Source organism: Rhinoraja longicauda, unplaced genomic scaffold, assembly GCF_053455715.1.
Source record: "Rhinoraja longicauda isolate Sanriku21f unplaced genomic scaffold, sRhiLon1.1 Scf000125, whole genome shotgun sequence".
In the NCBI taxonomy this organism is placed as follows: domain Eukaryota; kingdom Metazoa; phylum Chordata; class Chondrichthyes; order Rajiformes; family Arhynchobatidae; genus Rhinoraja; species Rhinoraja longicauda.
This window is the reverse complement of record NW_027601343.1, coordinates 179,196-195,176: the sequence shown is the minus strand read 5'-3', so window position 1 is coordinate 195,176 and position 15,981 is coordinate 179,196. Positions and strand designations below refer to the sequence as shown.

Genomic DNA, 15,981 nt, shown 5'->3' with positions numbered 1-15,981 from the left:
TCAATTGGTGGAAATAGGTTGCGCAAGGGGATGGAGGGTTGAACGTGGCTTTGTGGACCAGTGTGAAACAGCTGGTGGAAAGTTGGTACCTGGTTCTCCAACTCTACTGCTTTACCCCCATGACGACTGGAAGAGATGGAAAAGAAAACGTACACCTCCCCATCAATGACTTCACACAAGCCCACAAATCTCCCCAATATCATGTGTTAATTGAAGCAATGAACCACAAGTAATTAATCAACATGATCTGGTTTTTCACTGAAAATTTATAATGTGGGATATGAAATGTATGGATTAAAGTAAATAATGTTTGAGATACACGCTCAGTCTGAAAGCATTTCAGTCCAAAATGAACATGTTAAGTGGTTATTTGTAGCCATCTGTGTTGAGCTGTGGTTGTGGGTTCAAGTCCTAGTCCAGAGGTTCGAGCACATTATCCTCTCACACACTCTGGTCGTATACTGCAGGTGTTTGCTCTGCCAGAGCTTCTGTCTTTCCATTCTGACCCCCACCAGTTCTCCTCTTCAATTCAATAAAGTTCTGCAGCCTTTGCTTTCTCTCACCATCTATTACCCTCAGGATCCTTGGACATTTCCTGCCAGTTCCGAGGACCTCTGCCCTCAGCTTCACAAACTTCTCCAGCACTTCACACTACTTTATTACATTTCACCTTTCATCACTCCGCTTTACTTCTCCAAACGGGAACGCAAAGTAATTGTAATGTTCCCGCGGCAATTTCCCTTTAGTTCTGCTAATTCCCAATCTTCCTTTCTGTGAAACGTGATATTGAAACCAATGACACTGTAAGTAGACAGCAGGGTACATTGGGAGTTTGTGGTTTGTCAGAGGTCATCTCCCTTTTACACAATTCCACACACACTGGGCTGGATCTGTTAATAACCCAACCCCTGGCAGTACTCAGCTGCTGTACTTATCCCAATGGCCACACATACCTGCTGTGGCACCCGAAGACCCATTGTACTGGAGGCCTGTGGACTGAGCCCTTCACTGTGGCAGAGCAGGCCTCCAGCATTAACTAGGACTCAGGAGGTGGAGCCTAATGTCCCCACCCCTTCACGCAGACAGGTCTGGTGGTCATTGACACCACAGTGTTCTCTGACGCACATTCACTGTTATTAAATGTCTCTGATAATCATAGATAGTAGAAATTGACATAGATCATGAAAGGAAAAAAAAGTGAAATAAAATGTTAAATTAAAAACAAATAAACAGAAACCGGTTCAACAAAAGGCAAATGGTGAGGAGCCAGATGTGAAGTGCATCCTGCCCCTCAGCACAGCATGTCCCAGAGCTGGATTAACTGGTGGATCCAGTGCCAATGTTATCTATCAGGTTGCAACCTGTGATGCCAAATACCTATGTTTTATTTTGTCATGGCAATAAGAACTGGATGGATAATAAATGAAAGCTTTTGGGAAAGACCTTCACTCCTTTTTAGCCTTTGCTGATACCTTTAAATATCTGTTGCCACACACTTCAAGATCGCTCTGCTGTTCACCACCTCTCAACATCCTTCCACCTACTGCACATGCTAGTGATGCTGAACAATTAGTGTCATCTCATCAGCAATAACAAACAATGGTCGGCATAAAAGCGGGCGTTTGAAATATTTTGCAGAAGTTCTTGGTGGAGCTCACTCACCTGAGTGATGTCACTGGACTTCACTTTGGACCGGGATCGGAACGGTGCCGGGATCCTCGAGTTCTTCAGACTGGCCATCACAAGCCGGAGTCCCCAAAGGTAGAAGGCCTTGAGCCTTGTTGCTACCAGCCACTGCTCATATCAGTGAAGACCCGATGAGCAGAAGGACATGAGACTTGGGATTTATTTAATTATTTAGGAAAATTTTCACTGTATTTCATGATACTTCACTAAACCTAACTTTGTCGTCACCATGAGGAGCTCGCTCACCATCATTGAACAGAATCCTCGAAACCTGCTTTTGCTATTACAGATGAATTACCAGACTGCAGTAAAAAAACAGGCAATTTTCAGCAATTTTCAACTTATTCCCATCATATACCTCCATCAGGTCACCCCTCTGCACCAAGGTAAATAAACCCAACTCATCCAATCTATCTCTATAACTGTATATAGATCGAAGCAACATACTTGTGAATCTCCGCTGTACACTCTCCAATGCACTCATAACTTTGCTCCAGTGTAGCCATCAGAAATGCACATAATACGCCAGTTGTGGCCGAACAATGTTTTCTAATGTTGGTTCATGGTATCTCAGATATTTCTATCTGTACCACTGCTGATGAAAACAAGCAATTCATTTCTTCACAGATCATTTCCATGTTAATAGATTCTCACCAAACTCCCTTCTCTCATCCCCCACTTCCCTTCATCATCATTGAATGTAATTCTGGGAACTCCAAACTCACACTATCTATCACTCCACAGTGCTAACAAACAGTATTTACTCACCGTCTGGGACCCAACTATCTCCAACATCTTCATCAGTCACCTTCCTCCCATCATAAGGCCCAAAGTGGGAAGTCCACCGATGATTGCACAATGAACAGTTCCATTCACAACTCCTGGATGCGTAAAGCAGCTCCTGTCTGCATGAAGCAAGAGCTGGAGGATGATTTATCTTTAATGCTATTATTTTAACCCCTTAGGAATCTAGAGCCATTTCCCCTTTCTTCTGTCATTCATTCTTAACCTTGTCCTTCATTGCTTGGTGTGAGAGAGAATTTTACTCATTCATTATCAACTGAATAAAGAAATATTTCTGCCGCACATTACCAAATGTGTCATCCCAGCCTCTCAAACTGTGGGATTCAATACAATTTTTGTTCATACTTCCAACGTCAAATGTAGACAGGCCTGGACATCCATGCCCCTTCTCAGATTCAGTTCCACCATCACAGGAATCAGTCGAGTGAACCTATGCTGAGCGCATGCTGTGGCATGTATATCCTTTCCAATGTAAGGAGACTACACTGGCAATGAATTGTGGACACACACACCCTGTGCTGGTTCAGTCCGGAGGTTCCATTGCAAAATTGAGAACCTTTTTCTTTTTCAATCAGAACCCCGTTCCTGCCTTCTCCACATACCCCCTGACTCCTCTATCTTTAAGAGCACTATCAAGCTCTCTCTCTTGAAAGCATCCAGAGAATTGGCCTCCACTGTCTTCTGAGGATGTCATAGAAAATCTTTTGATGATGTCATGGAGTCATAGAGTCATGAACACAGAAACAGGCCCTTCAGCCCATCTTGGCCTGAATGCACAATATACCCCATCGATCCCCCACACCTCTGTAAGGTCATCCGTCAACCTCCAGCGTTCCATGGAATAAAGTCCTTGCCTTACCAACATTTACCTAAAGTTTTGTCCTTTGGGTACTGGCAACATCTTCGTAAATCATCTTTATAAATTGTAAATCTATTTCTCACTTAGCTCTCTGACACATTCTGATGATGTCATGAGCACCTGGATCATTGGCAACCAGTGTGCACACTGTAGTACTTACTACAGGCAGCACCCAACCCCAAACTGCTGCCACTGTTATCATGCACACTAGTGTCACCGGACATGGCCTGGTCCTCATAGAGTCACAGCATTAGAACAGGCCCTGTAGTCTACCTACTCACATCAACCATTTATCTACTCTAGTACCATTTATCTACATGTGTCCGTTGAGTTCTCTGACATCGGGATTCAAGTACTTGTCCGGATATTCCTAAATGCTGTGAGAAGACTTGTCTCCCCCACTTCCTCATGGAGCACATTCCTAATTCCAAATTTTAGCTGTCATGATTGCCCATTTATTATCGCTAACGCCACTCCTGATGAAGACAAGCATCCCATATGCCTTCTTCACCACATTATCCACCTATTCTGAAATTTTCAGCATCTTTCTTCAAGGCTGCCCAGTTATCACCACCCCTAACATTGACTCTGTAATAAACATTATTAACTGGCAGCAACCACAAGTTCAGAGACACAGGGTGCTGGGTCTGAGAAAGGGAATCCCAGGACTTATGGTCGACATTCCAGAGGGCACATCTGTACACGGTAGAGTGGAGCCTGAACTGGAGAACACAGTGCTGGGAGGGTTGTTGGGATGGAGGAGTTTCACCGTTATGTGAAGATAATGACCTGGTCAAACCATCATTCACTGAACCACTCACTCCCTTCATTCTATAAAGAGTCAACAGCTCCACATTTAACTTGTGAAACCCCCCACTCAGCAAGATCCCCACGTCATTCCCATCTCACTCCATTCTTGTCTCACTACCTTTATTCCCTCCATTCCTCCTCACTTAATTCCATCCTCACTCCATTCCTTCCTCACTCCCTACCCTCCACTCTCCAGTGCCCCCCCACACCCCTCATTATTTACTCACTAGCTCCTTCTTACACCTCCCTCCTCTCTCCATTCCCACCTCATTCCTGTCCATCCTTGCTTCATTTCCAACACTCACATCAGAAGAGGAACTGTAGAATCTCCTTGTGGAATGAAGCAAATTTCAAAGGGAAATATTAACTGGAGATATTTTCAGATGGAACAGAGTCATAGAGAATCATAGAGTCAAACATCATGGATACAGGCTCTTCGGCCCAACTTGCCGACACCGACCAGCGTGCCCCATCTACACCGGTCCAACATCATCGTATGACCTATATCCCTCCAAACCTGTCCTATCCATGTACCTCTCTATTGCTTCTTAAATGTTGCACTCGTTCTGTCTCAACTACCTCCTCTAGCAGTTTGTTCCATACACCCAACACCCTTCGTGTGAAAACGTTACCCCTTAGATTCCTATAAAATCTTTTCCCCAACAACTCTCACCAACGTCTATTCAACGTAGATATGCTGTAGAAAGCATCACAGCATGGTTTTGAAACAGGTCCATCAATGACTTCAAGGAATTGCAGATAATTGTGGACACAGCCCAGACCATCACTCAAACCAACCACCCTTCCATTGACTTAATTTATACCTCACGCTGCCTCGGCAAGGCTAGCATCATGATCAATGATGAGTTACAACTTGGTCACTCCCTCTTCTCCCCTCTCCCTTCGGGCAAAAGGTATAGGTGTGAAAACGCTCACCTCTAGTTTCAAGGACAGGTTCTTCCCAGCTGTTATCAGCCAACTGAATCACCCTGCCACAACTTGAGAGCAATACTGAATTACTATCTACATCATTGGAGACCCTTGGACTATCTTCGATTGGACTTTATTGGCTATATCTTGCAATAAATGTTAATCACGTTATTTCCTTTATCATGTATCTCTATACTATAAATGCGTCGATTGTAATCATGTCTTGTCTTTCCGCTGGCTGGTTAGTAACAACAAAAGCTTTTCATTGTACCTCGGTACACGTGACAATAAATAAATAAACTATGTTACACTAAAGCTGGAATGAAGAGGCTGCGAGATTGTTCCATGTGAGAGTGTATGGGATTAGGGAAGACTACCCACTGAAGACGTGTTAAGCGGGAAAGCTACGGGGATGGGAGAGGGAAGAATGTGTGAGTAGACACTGTTACAAACCCACAGCAGGTAGAATATGGTCAACATTTTTCTTTGTGTTTCCAGTTTATTGACCTTGAGTTTCCATCCCACTGTTTGTACATCAAGTGTATTGCGCCAGAGCCTGTTGTTCATTTGCTAATTGATGTTTCAGAGGGTGCTATTTCGGTACTGCGTTTATTCTGAGCCCGGTAACTAACAATGATCACGTCACCCTATGACCCCTGTGGATGCCACCTGCCTGTATAAATAAAGACCTTCAATGAGTGAGTGGACGTAGAGTGTCAGCTACAACTCTTCCCTGTTGAAGGACTTCGTGATTTCTTGGAAAACATGCGACTCGATCATCTATTCAATTTTCTAATGGGGTTTAGACCTTACTACTACCGCATCCTTGCTGTCGTTGGAGTTCTGTGTAAGTCATTATGACCAGTGCCACCTTGGCAGATCTGATATGGAACTTGGTGTTGGATTTTTTCAACTATGATTATTTCTGATTGTTATACAGCTCTGACTGACCACTGATATTCCTCTCTCCTTCCCTGATTTACTTGCTGCCTCTCCGCCACATCTGCCAGGCTTCAGTCTGATTGGGTCAGCCTCCTTCATCCCTCACTGTTGGGTTTGTACTGACCGGGCGTTGGATCCAAACTAATGACGTATTTATTGATGTCCAGGTGCTGCTGGTTATTTACAATGTACCCAGAGAATGTTATGTATTATATGTAAATAGATAGATAATGTATACGAAAATACAATGTGTGATACGTAAATTTTTCCCCAGTGTTTTTAACGTTGTGAAAGATCTGAAGATTTGTAGGTTGCGCCAGTTAATGAAGATGTCTGAATTGCAGTTCTTATCACGGTGAAGAAGGTACTGAACATATTAATGCCTATGAAGTTAGATAAACCTCCCAGTCCTGATGAGATATATCCATGGTGGGAAGATGGAGAAGAAATTACAGGAGATCTGGATGAAATAAATGAATCATTATTAGACACAGAGCAGGTGCCAAATGGAGGATGGTTATTGTTGTGCCTCTATTTAAGAAGTGGTGCGAGGAAAAACCTGGGTACTCTAGATCACAGAGCCGAACAATAATGGTGAGGATTCTTGGGGATAAAATATATGTGCACTTGAATGAATAGGGTCTTTCTGTGGACACTCAGCATGGTTGGTACATGGGAATTGCATCTCACAAATCTGATTGAATTTTATGAAGAATTAACCAAAAAGGTTAACAAGGGCTAAGCCATAGACATTGTCTTCGTGGACTTCAGCAAGACATTTGATAAGGTTCCAAATGAAAGCTTTTCTGGAAGATTAGATTGCATTCCATGGAAAGCAAGATTACTGGATCAGACTTGGCTTTAAAGAAGGAAGCACAGGGAGATGGTGGAAGTGTGTTTTTGGAACTAGAGGCCTGTGACAAGCGGTGTGCCTCAGAGATCAGTGCGGGGTCTATTACTGTTTGTGGTTTATAAAAATGATTTTGATGAGAATATGCGAGGTATGATTAATAAATTTGTAGATGACACTAAAGAGTGTGATATTGTAGACAGCATGATGGTTATAAAAAATCTTAGCAAGACCTTGATAGCTGGGCAAGTGGGCTGTGGAATAATTGATGGAGTTTAATGTAGATAAGTGTAAGGTGTTACATTTTTACACCTAAACATAACTTATTTACACATAGATTGCTGGGTATATAGAGCAAGCTACCAGAGGATGTTGTTCAGCCAGGTATTATAACAATATTTAAGAAGATAATTGGACAGGTACATGGAAGGGATATTCAGAGGGATATGGTCTGAATGTGAATAGAAGAGCCAGGGGAGAGTTGTGCGGCATAGGGATGTTGGAGTCAGGTAGATTAGTCCATGAAAGTGGCATGACAGGAAGAATCTGTGGTCAAGATGGCTTTTGTTACATTAGTCTTCAACGCTGTGTGAAAAAGTTAATTTTCAGGTTCCTAATAAAAGTTTCTCCTCATATTAAACCTTAGTCTTCTGTTTCTTGGTCCCCCTACTGAAAGGGTGAATACATCATGCACCCTATCTATTCCCCTAATGATTTTGTTCAGTCTCTTGCGTTCCAAAGAGTGAAGTCCTAGCGAAAGGTAATGAGTATAGAAGTTTTGATATTATATCACATTTGTACAAGATATTGTGGAGGCTGCATTTGGGGTATTATATTTATATCTGGTCACCCTACTTTAGAAATTATGTCATCAAGCTGGAAAAAGCGCACAGAAGAGTTGTGAGAACTTGAGGGCCAGAGCTATGTGGAGAGGTGGGGCAGGCGAGGACTTCATTAACTCATTAGAGTGCAGGAGGCTGAAGGATGTTTTTACAGAGTCGAACAAAATCATGAGGAGAACTGGTAGATCTTTTTTTTAGATTTAGAGATACAGCGCGGAAACAGGCCCTTCGGACCATCGGGTCCGCGCCGCCGAGCGATCCCCGCACATTAACACTATCCTACACACACTAGGGACAATTTTTACATTTGCCCAGCCAATTATCCTACATACCTGTACGTCTTTGGAATGTGGGAGGAAACCGAAGATCTCGGAGAAACCCCACGCAGGTCACGGGGAGAACGTACAAACTCCGTACAGACGGCGCCCGTAGACAGGATCGAACCTGAGTCTCCGGTGCTGCATTCGCTGTAAGGCAGCAAGTCTACCGCTGATAAATGCTACCCAGAGTAGGGGAATCAAGAACCAGAGTTAAAAGGTTTTAATGTGAGAAGGAACATTTCGATAGGAATCCGAGAGGTGACTATTTCACACTGTGCTTGGAGGGTAAATGGAAAGAGCTGCCAAGGGAATGTGGTTGAGGCAAGTACTATGACAATATATTTGAACAACTACATGGATTGGAAAGGTTGAGTGAGATATGGTTCAAATGCAGGTAGGTGGAATGAATGTAGGTGGGGCATCCTGGTCGGCTTGGACAAGTTGGGCTGAAGGGCCTGTTTCTGTTCTGTAGGACTGTGACTCTTGACATTAAATTATTCAATATCATTATCTTCAATGTAATATGATCCATTCAATGCCTTTCTATTTGGCTAAACTGTGTAAACAAGCTCTTGACATCCAAAGATGTTCTCATCAAATGTGGCCACAGTTGAAACTAACCCATCAAGTCAAGCTGCCCCTGAACTGTCGATAACACAGATTTCTAGAATGGATTTCGGTCACTGTTCCATCCCGAGAAATGAACTCAGAAACGTCAAGAAGTGAAGAGGTGAAGACTGATGTGTTGGTGAGGGACAAGTGGGAATTGTGACAAAATTGTTGAGAGTTTTGAAATTAGTAAACCTGTAATACTTATCAATGACTCCATTTGCTCATCTTCAATTGTCAATTTTGTTGTTATCTGCTTTTTTTCCAACTTCACAGCTAACGTGGTCGCAATTGTAACACTATCACGCGGACGGTGTGGACTCTCCAAAGGTGTCACCTGGTATCTTGTGGCAATGGCAGTAGCGGATCTACTTGTCGTTATAATTCAAGTCATTCTCATCAATATAATTCACATATATATCCCTCCCGGGTGCAAGATCGTATATACCGTGGGTTACATGTCCGTGGCTTACACCGTCTGGCTCACTGTTGCCTTCACCTTCGACCGTATGGTGGCCATTTGCTTCCAGAAGCTGAAGACAAGATACTGCACTGAGAAAGGTGCAGCCATCGTTATTGCAGTGGTGAGTGTGCTGAGTGTGGTAACCAACATCCCCTGGTACTTCACGTACCGGTCACGTTTCTGCATGGCATCATCTAATTTCATAACTTCGCCGGTGTGGGTAGCCTTTGACTGGGGGCACCGCATTTTAACTCCACTCGTCCCCTTCGTGCTGATCCTGCTGCTCAATGCTGTCACTGTCAGGCACATCCTGATTGCCAGTGCAGTCCGCAGGAAACTGAGGGGGCAGAGGAGCGGTGAGGGGAAGGACGACCCAGAGATGAAGAATCGAAGAAGATCCATCATTTTACTCTTCACCATATCGGCCAGTTTTATCCTGTTATGGATGACACGGGTGGTCGTTCTATCAATTCAGCGAATTACTGGTCGGTATATTGCACGACATCTGTCTGAAGTTATGCTGAACCACCTAGGATCAATGCTTCAGTTATTCAGCTCCTGCACCAACACGTTTATTTATGCGGTCACCCAGAGGAAGTTCCGGGAGGAGGTGATAAATGCCGTGAAATGTCCCTTTCAGGCCACCCTGAAGTTCATTAAAAGTTATGGAGAGAGGTGAAAAAATCAACCCAGGACTGTTGGTACCGTCCCGACCAGCAAACCCGTGATTGAACAAACAGATCAAAGAGCTTTGAAGATGGGAATCAGAACATGCACGTTATAGTCAGGTGCAGGATTCACCAGCATTCATAAAATATATATGAGAAAGCAAGGGAAGCCTTTTACCTGTGTGTAGATTGGGGAATTAATTTTATTCAACAAGCTATTATGAGATGTCATCAACGGTTCCATTGGCATGATAACTAAAAAGGCAATACGGGGAGAAAATATGAGGTACGAGGGTAAACTAGCTAATAATATAAGGGAGGATAGTAAAAGCTTTTTTAGGTATGTAAAGAGGAAAAAAATAGTCAAGGCAAATGTGGGTCCCTTGAAGACAGAAGCAGGGGAATTTATTATGAGGAACAAGGAAATGGCAGACGAGTTGAATCGGTACTTTGGATCTGTCTTCACTAAATAAGATACAAGCAATCTCCCAGATGTTCTAGTAGCAATAGATCCTAGGGTGACGGAGGAACTGAAGGAAATCCACATTAGGCAGGAAATGGTGTTGGGTAGACTGATGGGACTGAAGGCTGATAAATCCCCAGGGCCTGATGGTCTGCATTCCAGGGTACTTAAGGAGGTGGCGCTAGAAATTGTGGACGTATTGGTGATCATTTTCCAATGTTCTATAGATTCAGGATCAGTTCCTGTGGATTGGAGGGTAGCTAATGTTGTTCCACTTTTTAAGAAAGGAGGGAGAGAGAAAACGGGAAATTATAGACCAGTTAGTCTTACATCAGTGGTGGGGAAGATGCAGGAGTCAATTACAAAAGACAAAATTGCGGAGCATTTGGATAGTAGTAACAGGATCGTTCCAAGTCAGCATTGATTTACGAAGGGGAAATCATGCTTGACTAATCTTCTGGAATTCTTTGAGGATGTAACTAGGAAAATTGACAGTGGAGAGCCGGTGGATGTAGTGTACCTCGGTTTTCAGAAAGCCTTCGACAAGGTTCCACATAGGAGATTAGTGGGCAAAATTAGAGCACATGGTATTCGAGGTAGGGTACTGACATGGATAGAAAATTTGTTGACAGAAAGAAAGCAAAGAGTTCGGATAAATGGGTCCCTTTCAGAATGGCAGGTTGTAACTAGTGGGGTAGAGCAAGGCTCGGTGCTGGTACCGCAGCTATTTACAATATACATTAATGACTTGGATGAAGGGATTAAAAGTACCATTAGCAAATTTGCAGATGATACAAAGCTGGGTGGTAGTGTGAACTGTGAGGAAGATGCTATGAGGTTGCAGGTGACTTGGACAGGTTGTGTGAGTGGGTGGATGCGTGCCAGATGCAGTTTAATGTGGATAAGTGTGAGGTTATCCATTTTGGTGGTAAGAATAGGAAGGCAGAGTATTATCTGAATGGTGTCAAGTTAGGAAAAGGGGACGTACAACGAGATCTGGGTGTCCTAGTGCATCAGTCACAGAAAGGAAGCATGCAGGTTCAGCAGGCAGTGAAGAAAGCCAATGGAATGTTGGCCTTCATAACAAGACGAGTTGAGTATAGGAGCAAAGAGGTCCTTCTGCAGTTGTACAGGGCCCTAGTGAGACCGCATCTGGAGTACTGTGTGCAGTTTTGGTCTCCAAATTTGAGGAAGGATATTCTTGCTATTGAGGGCGTGCAGCGTAGGTTTACCAGGTTAATTCCCGGAATGGCGAGACTGTCATATGTTGAAAGACTTGAGCGACTAGTCTTGTTTACACTGGAATTTAGAAGGATGAGAGGGGATGTTATTGAAACGTATAAGATTATTAATGAGTTGGACACATTAGAGGCAGGAAACATGTTCCCAATGTTGGGGGATTCATAGAATCATAGAAACATAGAAAATAGCTGCAGGAGTAGGCCATTCGTCCCTTCGAGCTTGCACCGCCATTCAATATGATCATGGCTGATCATCCAACTCAATATCCCGTGCCTTCCTTCTCTCCATACCCCCTGATCCCTTTAGCCACAAGGGCCACATCTAACTCCCTCTTAAATATAGCCAATGAACTGGCCTCAACTACCTTCTGTGGCAGAGAATTCCACAGATTCACCACTCTCTGTGTGAAAAAAAACTTTCTCATCTCGGTCCTAAAAGACTTCCCCCTTATCCTTAAACTGTGACCCCTTGATCTGGACTTCCCCAACATCGGGAACAATCTTCCTGCCTCTAGCCTATCCAACCCCTTAAGAATTTTGTAAGTTTCTATAAGATCCCCCCTCAATCTTCTAAATTCCAGCGAATACAAGCCGAGTCTATCCAGTTTTTCTTCATATGAAAGTCCTGCCATCCCAGGAATCAATCTTGTGAACCTTCTCTGTACTCCCTGTATGGCAAGAATGTCTTTCATCAGATTAGGAGACCAAAATTGACGTAATACTCCAGGTGTGGTCTCACCAATGCCCTGTACAACTGCAGCAGAACCTCCCTGCTCCTATACTCAAATCCCCTCGCTAAGAATGCCAACATACCATTTGCTTTCTTCACTGCCTGCTTCACCTGCATGCCTACTTTCAATGACTGGTGTACCACGACACCCAGGTCTCGTTGCATCTCCCCTTCTCCTAATCGGCCACCATTCAGATAATAGTCTGCTTTCCTGTTCTTGCCACCAAAGTGGATAATCTCACATTTATCCACATTATACTGCATCTGCCATGCATTTGCCCAACTAACCTAACCTATCCAAGTCACGTTGTAGCCAGAACAAGGGGCCACAGTTTAAGAATAACGGGTAGGCCATTTAGAATGGAGATGAGGAAAAACTTTTTCAGTCAGAGAGTTGTGAATCTGTGGAAGGCTGTGGAGGCCAATTCTCTGAATGCATTCAAGAGAGCTAGATAGAGCTCTTAAGGATAGCGGAGTCAGGGGGTATGGGGAGAAGGCAGGAACGGGGTACTGATTGAGAATGATCAGCCATGATCACATTGAATGGCGGTGCTGGCTCGAAGGGCCGAATGGCCTCCTCCTGCACCTGTTGTCTATTGTCTATTGATATGATTTCCACAGACATCATATGAAATGAAGTCGCTGGAATCAATTGCAGAAAACTGATGTGCAAGGGGATGGATGTGTTGACCGTGGCTTTTTGGACCAGTCTGAAACAGGTGGTGGAGAGTCAGTACCTGGTTCTCAAACTCTGCTGCATTTGTCCCCAGTGATGAAGAGGAGAGATGGAAAGGAGACTTTCAACTCCCAATCACTTATTTTACACAAGAACACAAAGACAATAGACAATATACAATAGGTGCAGGAGGAGGCCATTCGGCCCTTCGAGCCAGCACTGCTTTTCAATGTGATCATGGCTGATCATTCTCAATCAGTACCCTGTTCCTGCCTTCTCCCCATACCCCCTGACTCCGCTATCCTTAAGAGCTCTATCCAGCTCTCTCTTGAATCACGATCTCCCCAGTCTTCATCAGAGAAAAATAAGCAGTAACACTGCATGGTCTGGCTTTCTGTTGTCTTTTGAATATGGAATACATGGATAATAAATGAAATGGTTTTACGAAAGAAATTCACCCCTGTTTAACTGAGTAAGGAGCATTTGCTTTACTTTAAGGATCTATGGATACACACTCCAAGACTGATCGCTCTGCAGTTCTCCACCTCTCAACATCCTTCCACTTACTGGCCATTCCATTACCTTGTTACATCTCCTCACACACATCATCGCGCACATCTCTGGATTAAATTCCATTTGCCCTTTGCCTCGATCCCTTCCGGCGGCCTCAAGCTTTCCTTCTCGGTACCACCGATGAAGTTGAGATAACTCATCTATAATTATGTGGTTTCTTATTTCCCTCGTCCATTTCTAAACAACAGTAAATCATCAGCAGTCCTCCAACACCACTCCTAGGCCTGATGATCTATTGATTATTAAAGATGCTAAGTCCTTAATCTTTGCCCCATCTGATATTTCACCCTCATTCACCTGAATTAAAACACTGGCATCACTCTGATTTGGTGAGGACCAAAAGCAATTAATTAGGAATTTCATCCACATCATCTGATACACAAACAAGTCATCTTTATGGTCACTAATTGTCCTGAATCATCCCCAAGTAGCTGTTTCCAGTCCATTTTACTCAATCACCCCTCACCACAGCCCTTCACCCTCCTCTGACGTTATATCCCACACCTAGCCCGCACCAACGTCTCTTCTTCCTGAAGAGACTGAAGAAATATAGCATGTATCTAGTGACTCTTACAAACTTCTAGATGCAGGAAAGATGTTCCCAGTGTTGTTAGATGCAGGAAATATGTTCCCGGTGTTGCTAGATGCAGGAAACCTGTTCCCGGTGTTGTTAAATGCAGGAAAAATGTTTCTGATTTGGGGGAGTCCAGAACCAGGGATCACAGTTTAAGAATAAGGAGTATGCCATTTAGGACTGAGATGAGGAAAATCATTTTCACCCAGAGAGCTGTGAATCTGTGGTATTCTCTGCCACAGAATGCAGTGGAGGCAAGTTCACTGGATGTATTCAAGAGAAATTTGGGATACCTCTTAGGGCTAATGGAATCAAGGGAAATGGGGAGAAAGCAGGAATGGGGTACTGATTCTGGATGATTAGCCATGATCATATTGAATGGCGGTGCTGGCTCGAAGGGCTGAATTGCCTCCTCCTCCACCAGTCATCCCACCATTGACTCGAACAGAGTAATTGATTTGTTTCACCCGGTTATTTCCTCTTTGCTCGGCTCCCGTCTGGCAGGACGTACAGAAGCTTGAAAGCACACACCTTCAGTCTCAGGATCTGCTTTTTTTCCTCTCTGTTATCAGGCTTGTTTAAGGTCCTTCCATAAACTAGGGTACTGTTCCATTCACCTTTCCCCCATGGAGGACATTGGACTTTGTCTAATGAACTGATGAGACACAATGCGCTGCAATGCTGAGAACTATATTCTGTACTCTGTAACTTCCCCTTTGCTTCATCTATTGTATTTGAGCTTGAACCGACTGTATCTATGTATAGTATATTTGATCTGTATATATTGCATGAAAAACAAAGCTTTTCACAGGACCTCTGTCCATGTGACAATAAAAAACTTAAACATAAACAAAGATATCAGCCATCAGCCTTGCCATTTCCTAACTACCCTCCCAGCACATTACCTGTCACAGTCTGTCCTGTTCACTCACCTGCCAGCCACGCCCACCACGTTAAGCCAACTCCCCTCACCTGTTCACTCACCTGCTCCAGATCACCAATCAAGCCAGCATATAAACCCTTCCTTGCCACACACTCTTTGCCAGATTGTTCTTAGCCCTCATGCAAGACTCTCCAGCATTCTCTCTTGGACTGATTTCCCGTTGCCGACCCTGCCTGCTCCCGACCTTCATGCCTCGTCGTAGCCCTGGTGAACGCCTCAGTCTTCTGTCACCGACCACTAGGAAGGTAGAAATAAAGCTCAGTCTAAAACTACTTCCTTGGTTTAGTGTGCTGCATTTGGGTCTACCTGTGGTCTGTTACATGACCAATCGTCTCTTCACCCTATCCCCTCCCCCCCCCCCCCCACACTCCTTCCCCACCTCACTGCCGAAAACCCTCTCCATTAGCCTCTTCTCTTTGTTTTGATTCCAAGCACTTTCCAAACTCCAACCTCTGCCAGACCACACTAACTCCATGACCTCCCTCTCTCCTATGTTGAGCGGACAGTCCTCAGCAGGGGTATCACCTTCGTACCCCTGCACCCGCACCTCAACGGGTTCCCGTCATGATGTTGAGATTCTCTTCCGTCACCTATGTCTTTGGCACGGAGTTCTCACTCACTCTTCCTCATGGACATCCCCTGTGGGCCTTTCGCCCTCTCTTGAACTTCTAATTTACAATTGCCATCACCACATCATCCACCTGGACGTCTTCACTCCCTTCACATGCTCCAACCTCAGCCTGTCCCAATCGGCCGCACTCCACCCACTTCACACCGACCACAAATCTGCAGAAAAGATGGTGCTGCTGTAGTCTGGTGGACTGACCTCTACCTTACAGAGGCCTGTTGGCAGCTCTCAGACACCTCATTGTACCTTCCCCTGCACCATGACCTCACCAACAAATACCCCAATGCCACCGGTCCCGCACCGTCACAGATCTCATCACACGAGATTTCCCCTCCACAGTGTCCAACCTGAGAGTGCCTCAGCCCCGCAC

At 44.3% G+C, this 15,981-nt stretch overlaps 1 protein-coding gene across 1 annotated transcript; it reads left to right on the top strand.

Annotated features, from left to right (window-relative positions):
* The first annotated feature begins 1,915 nt into the window (after positions 1 to 1,915).
* Positions 1,916 to 9,794, top strand: LOC144590091 (putative G-protein coupled receptor 139). Its single transcript, XM_078394954.1, has 3 exons — positions 1,916 to 2,072; positions 5,832 to 5,936; positions 8,929 to 9,794. The coding sequence occupies exons 1-3, from the start codon at positions 1,916 to 1,918 to the stop codon at positions 9,792 to 9,794; spliced, it is 1,128 nt and encodes a 375-aa protein (XP_078251080.1).
* Positions 9,795 to 15,981: the final 6,187 nt, after the last annotated feature.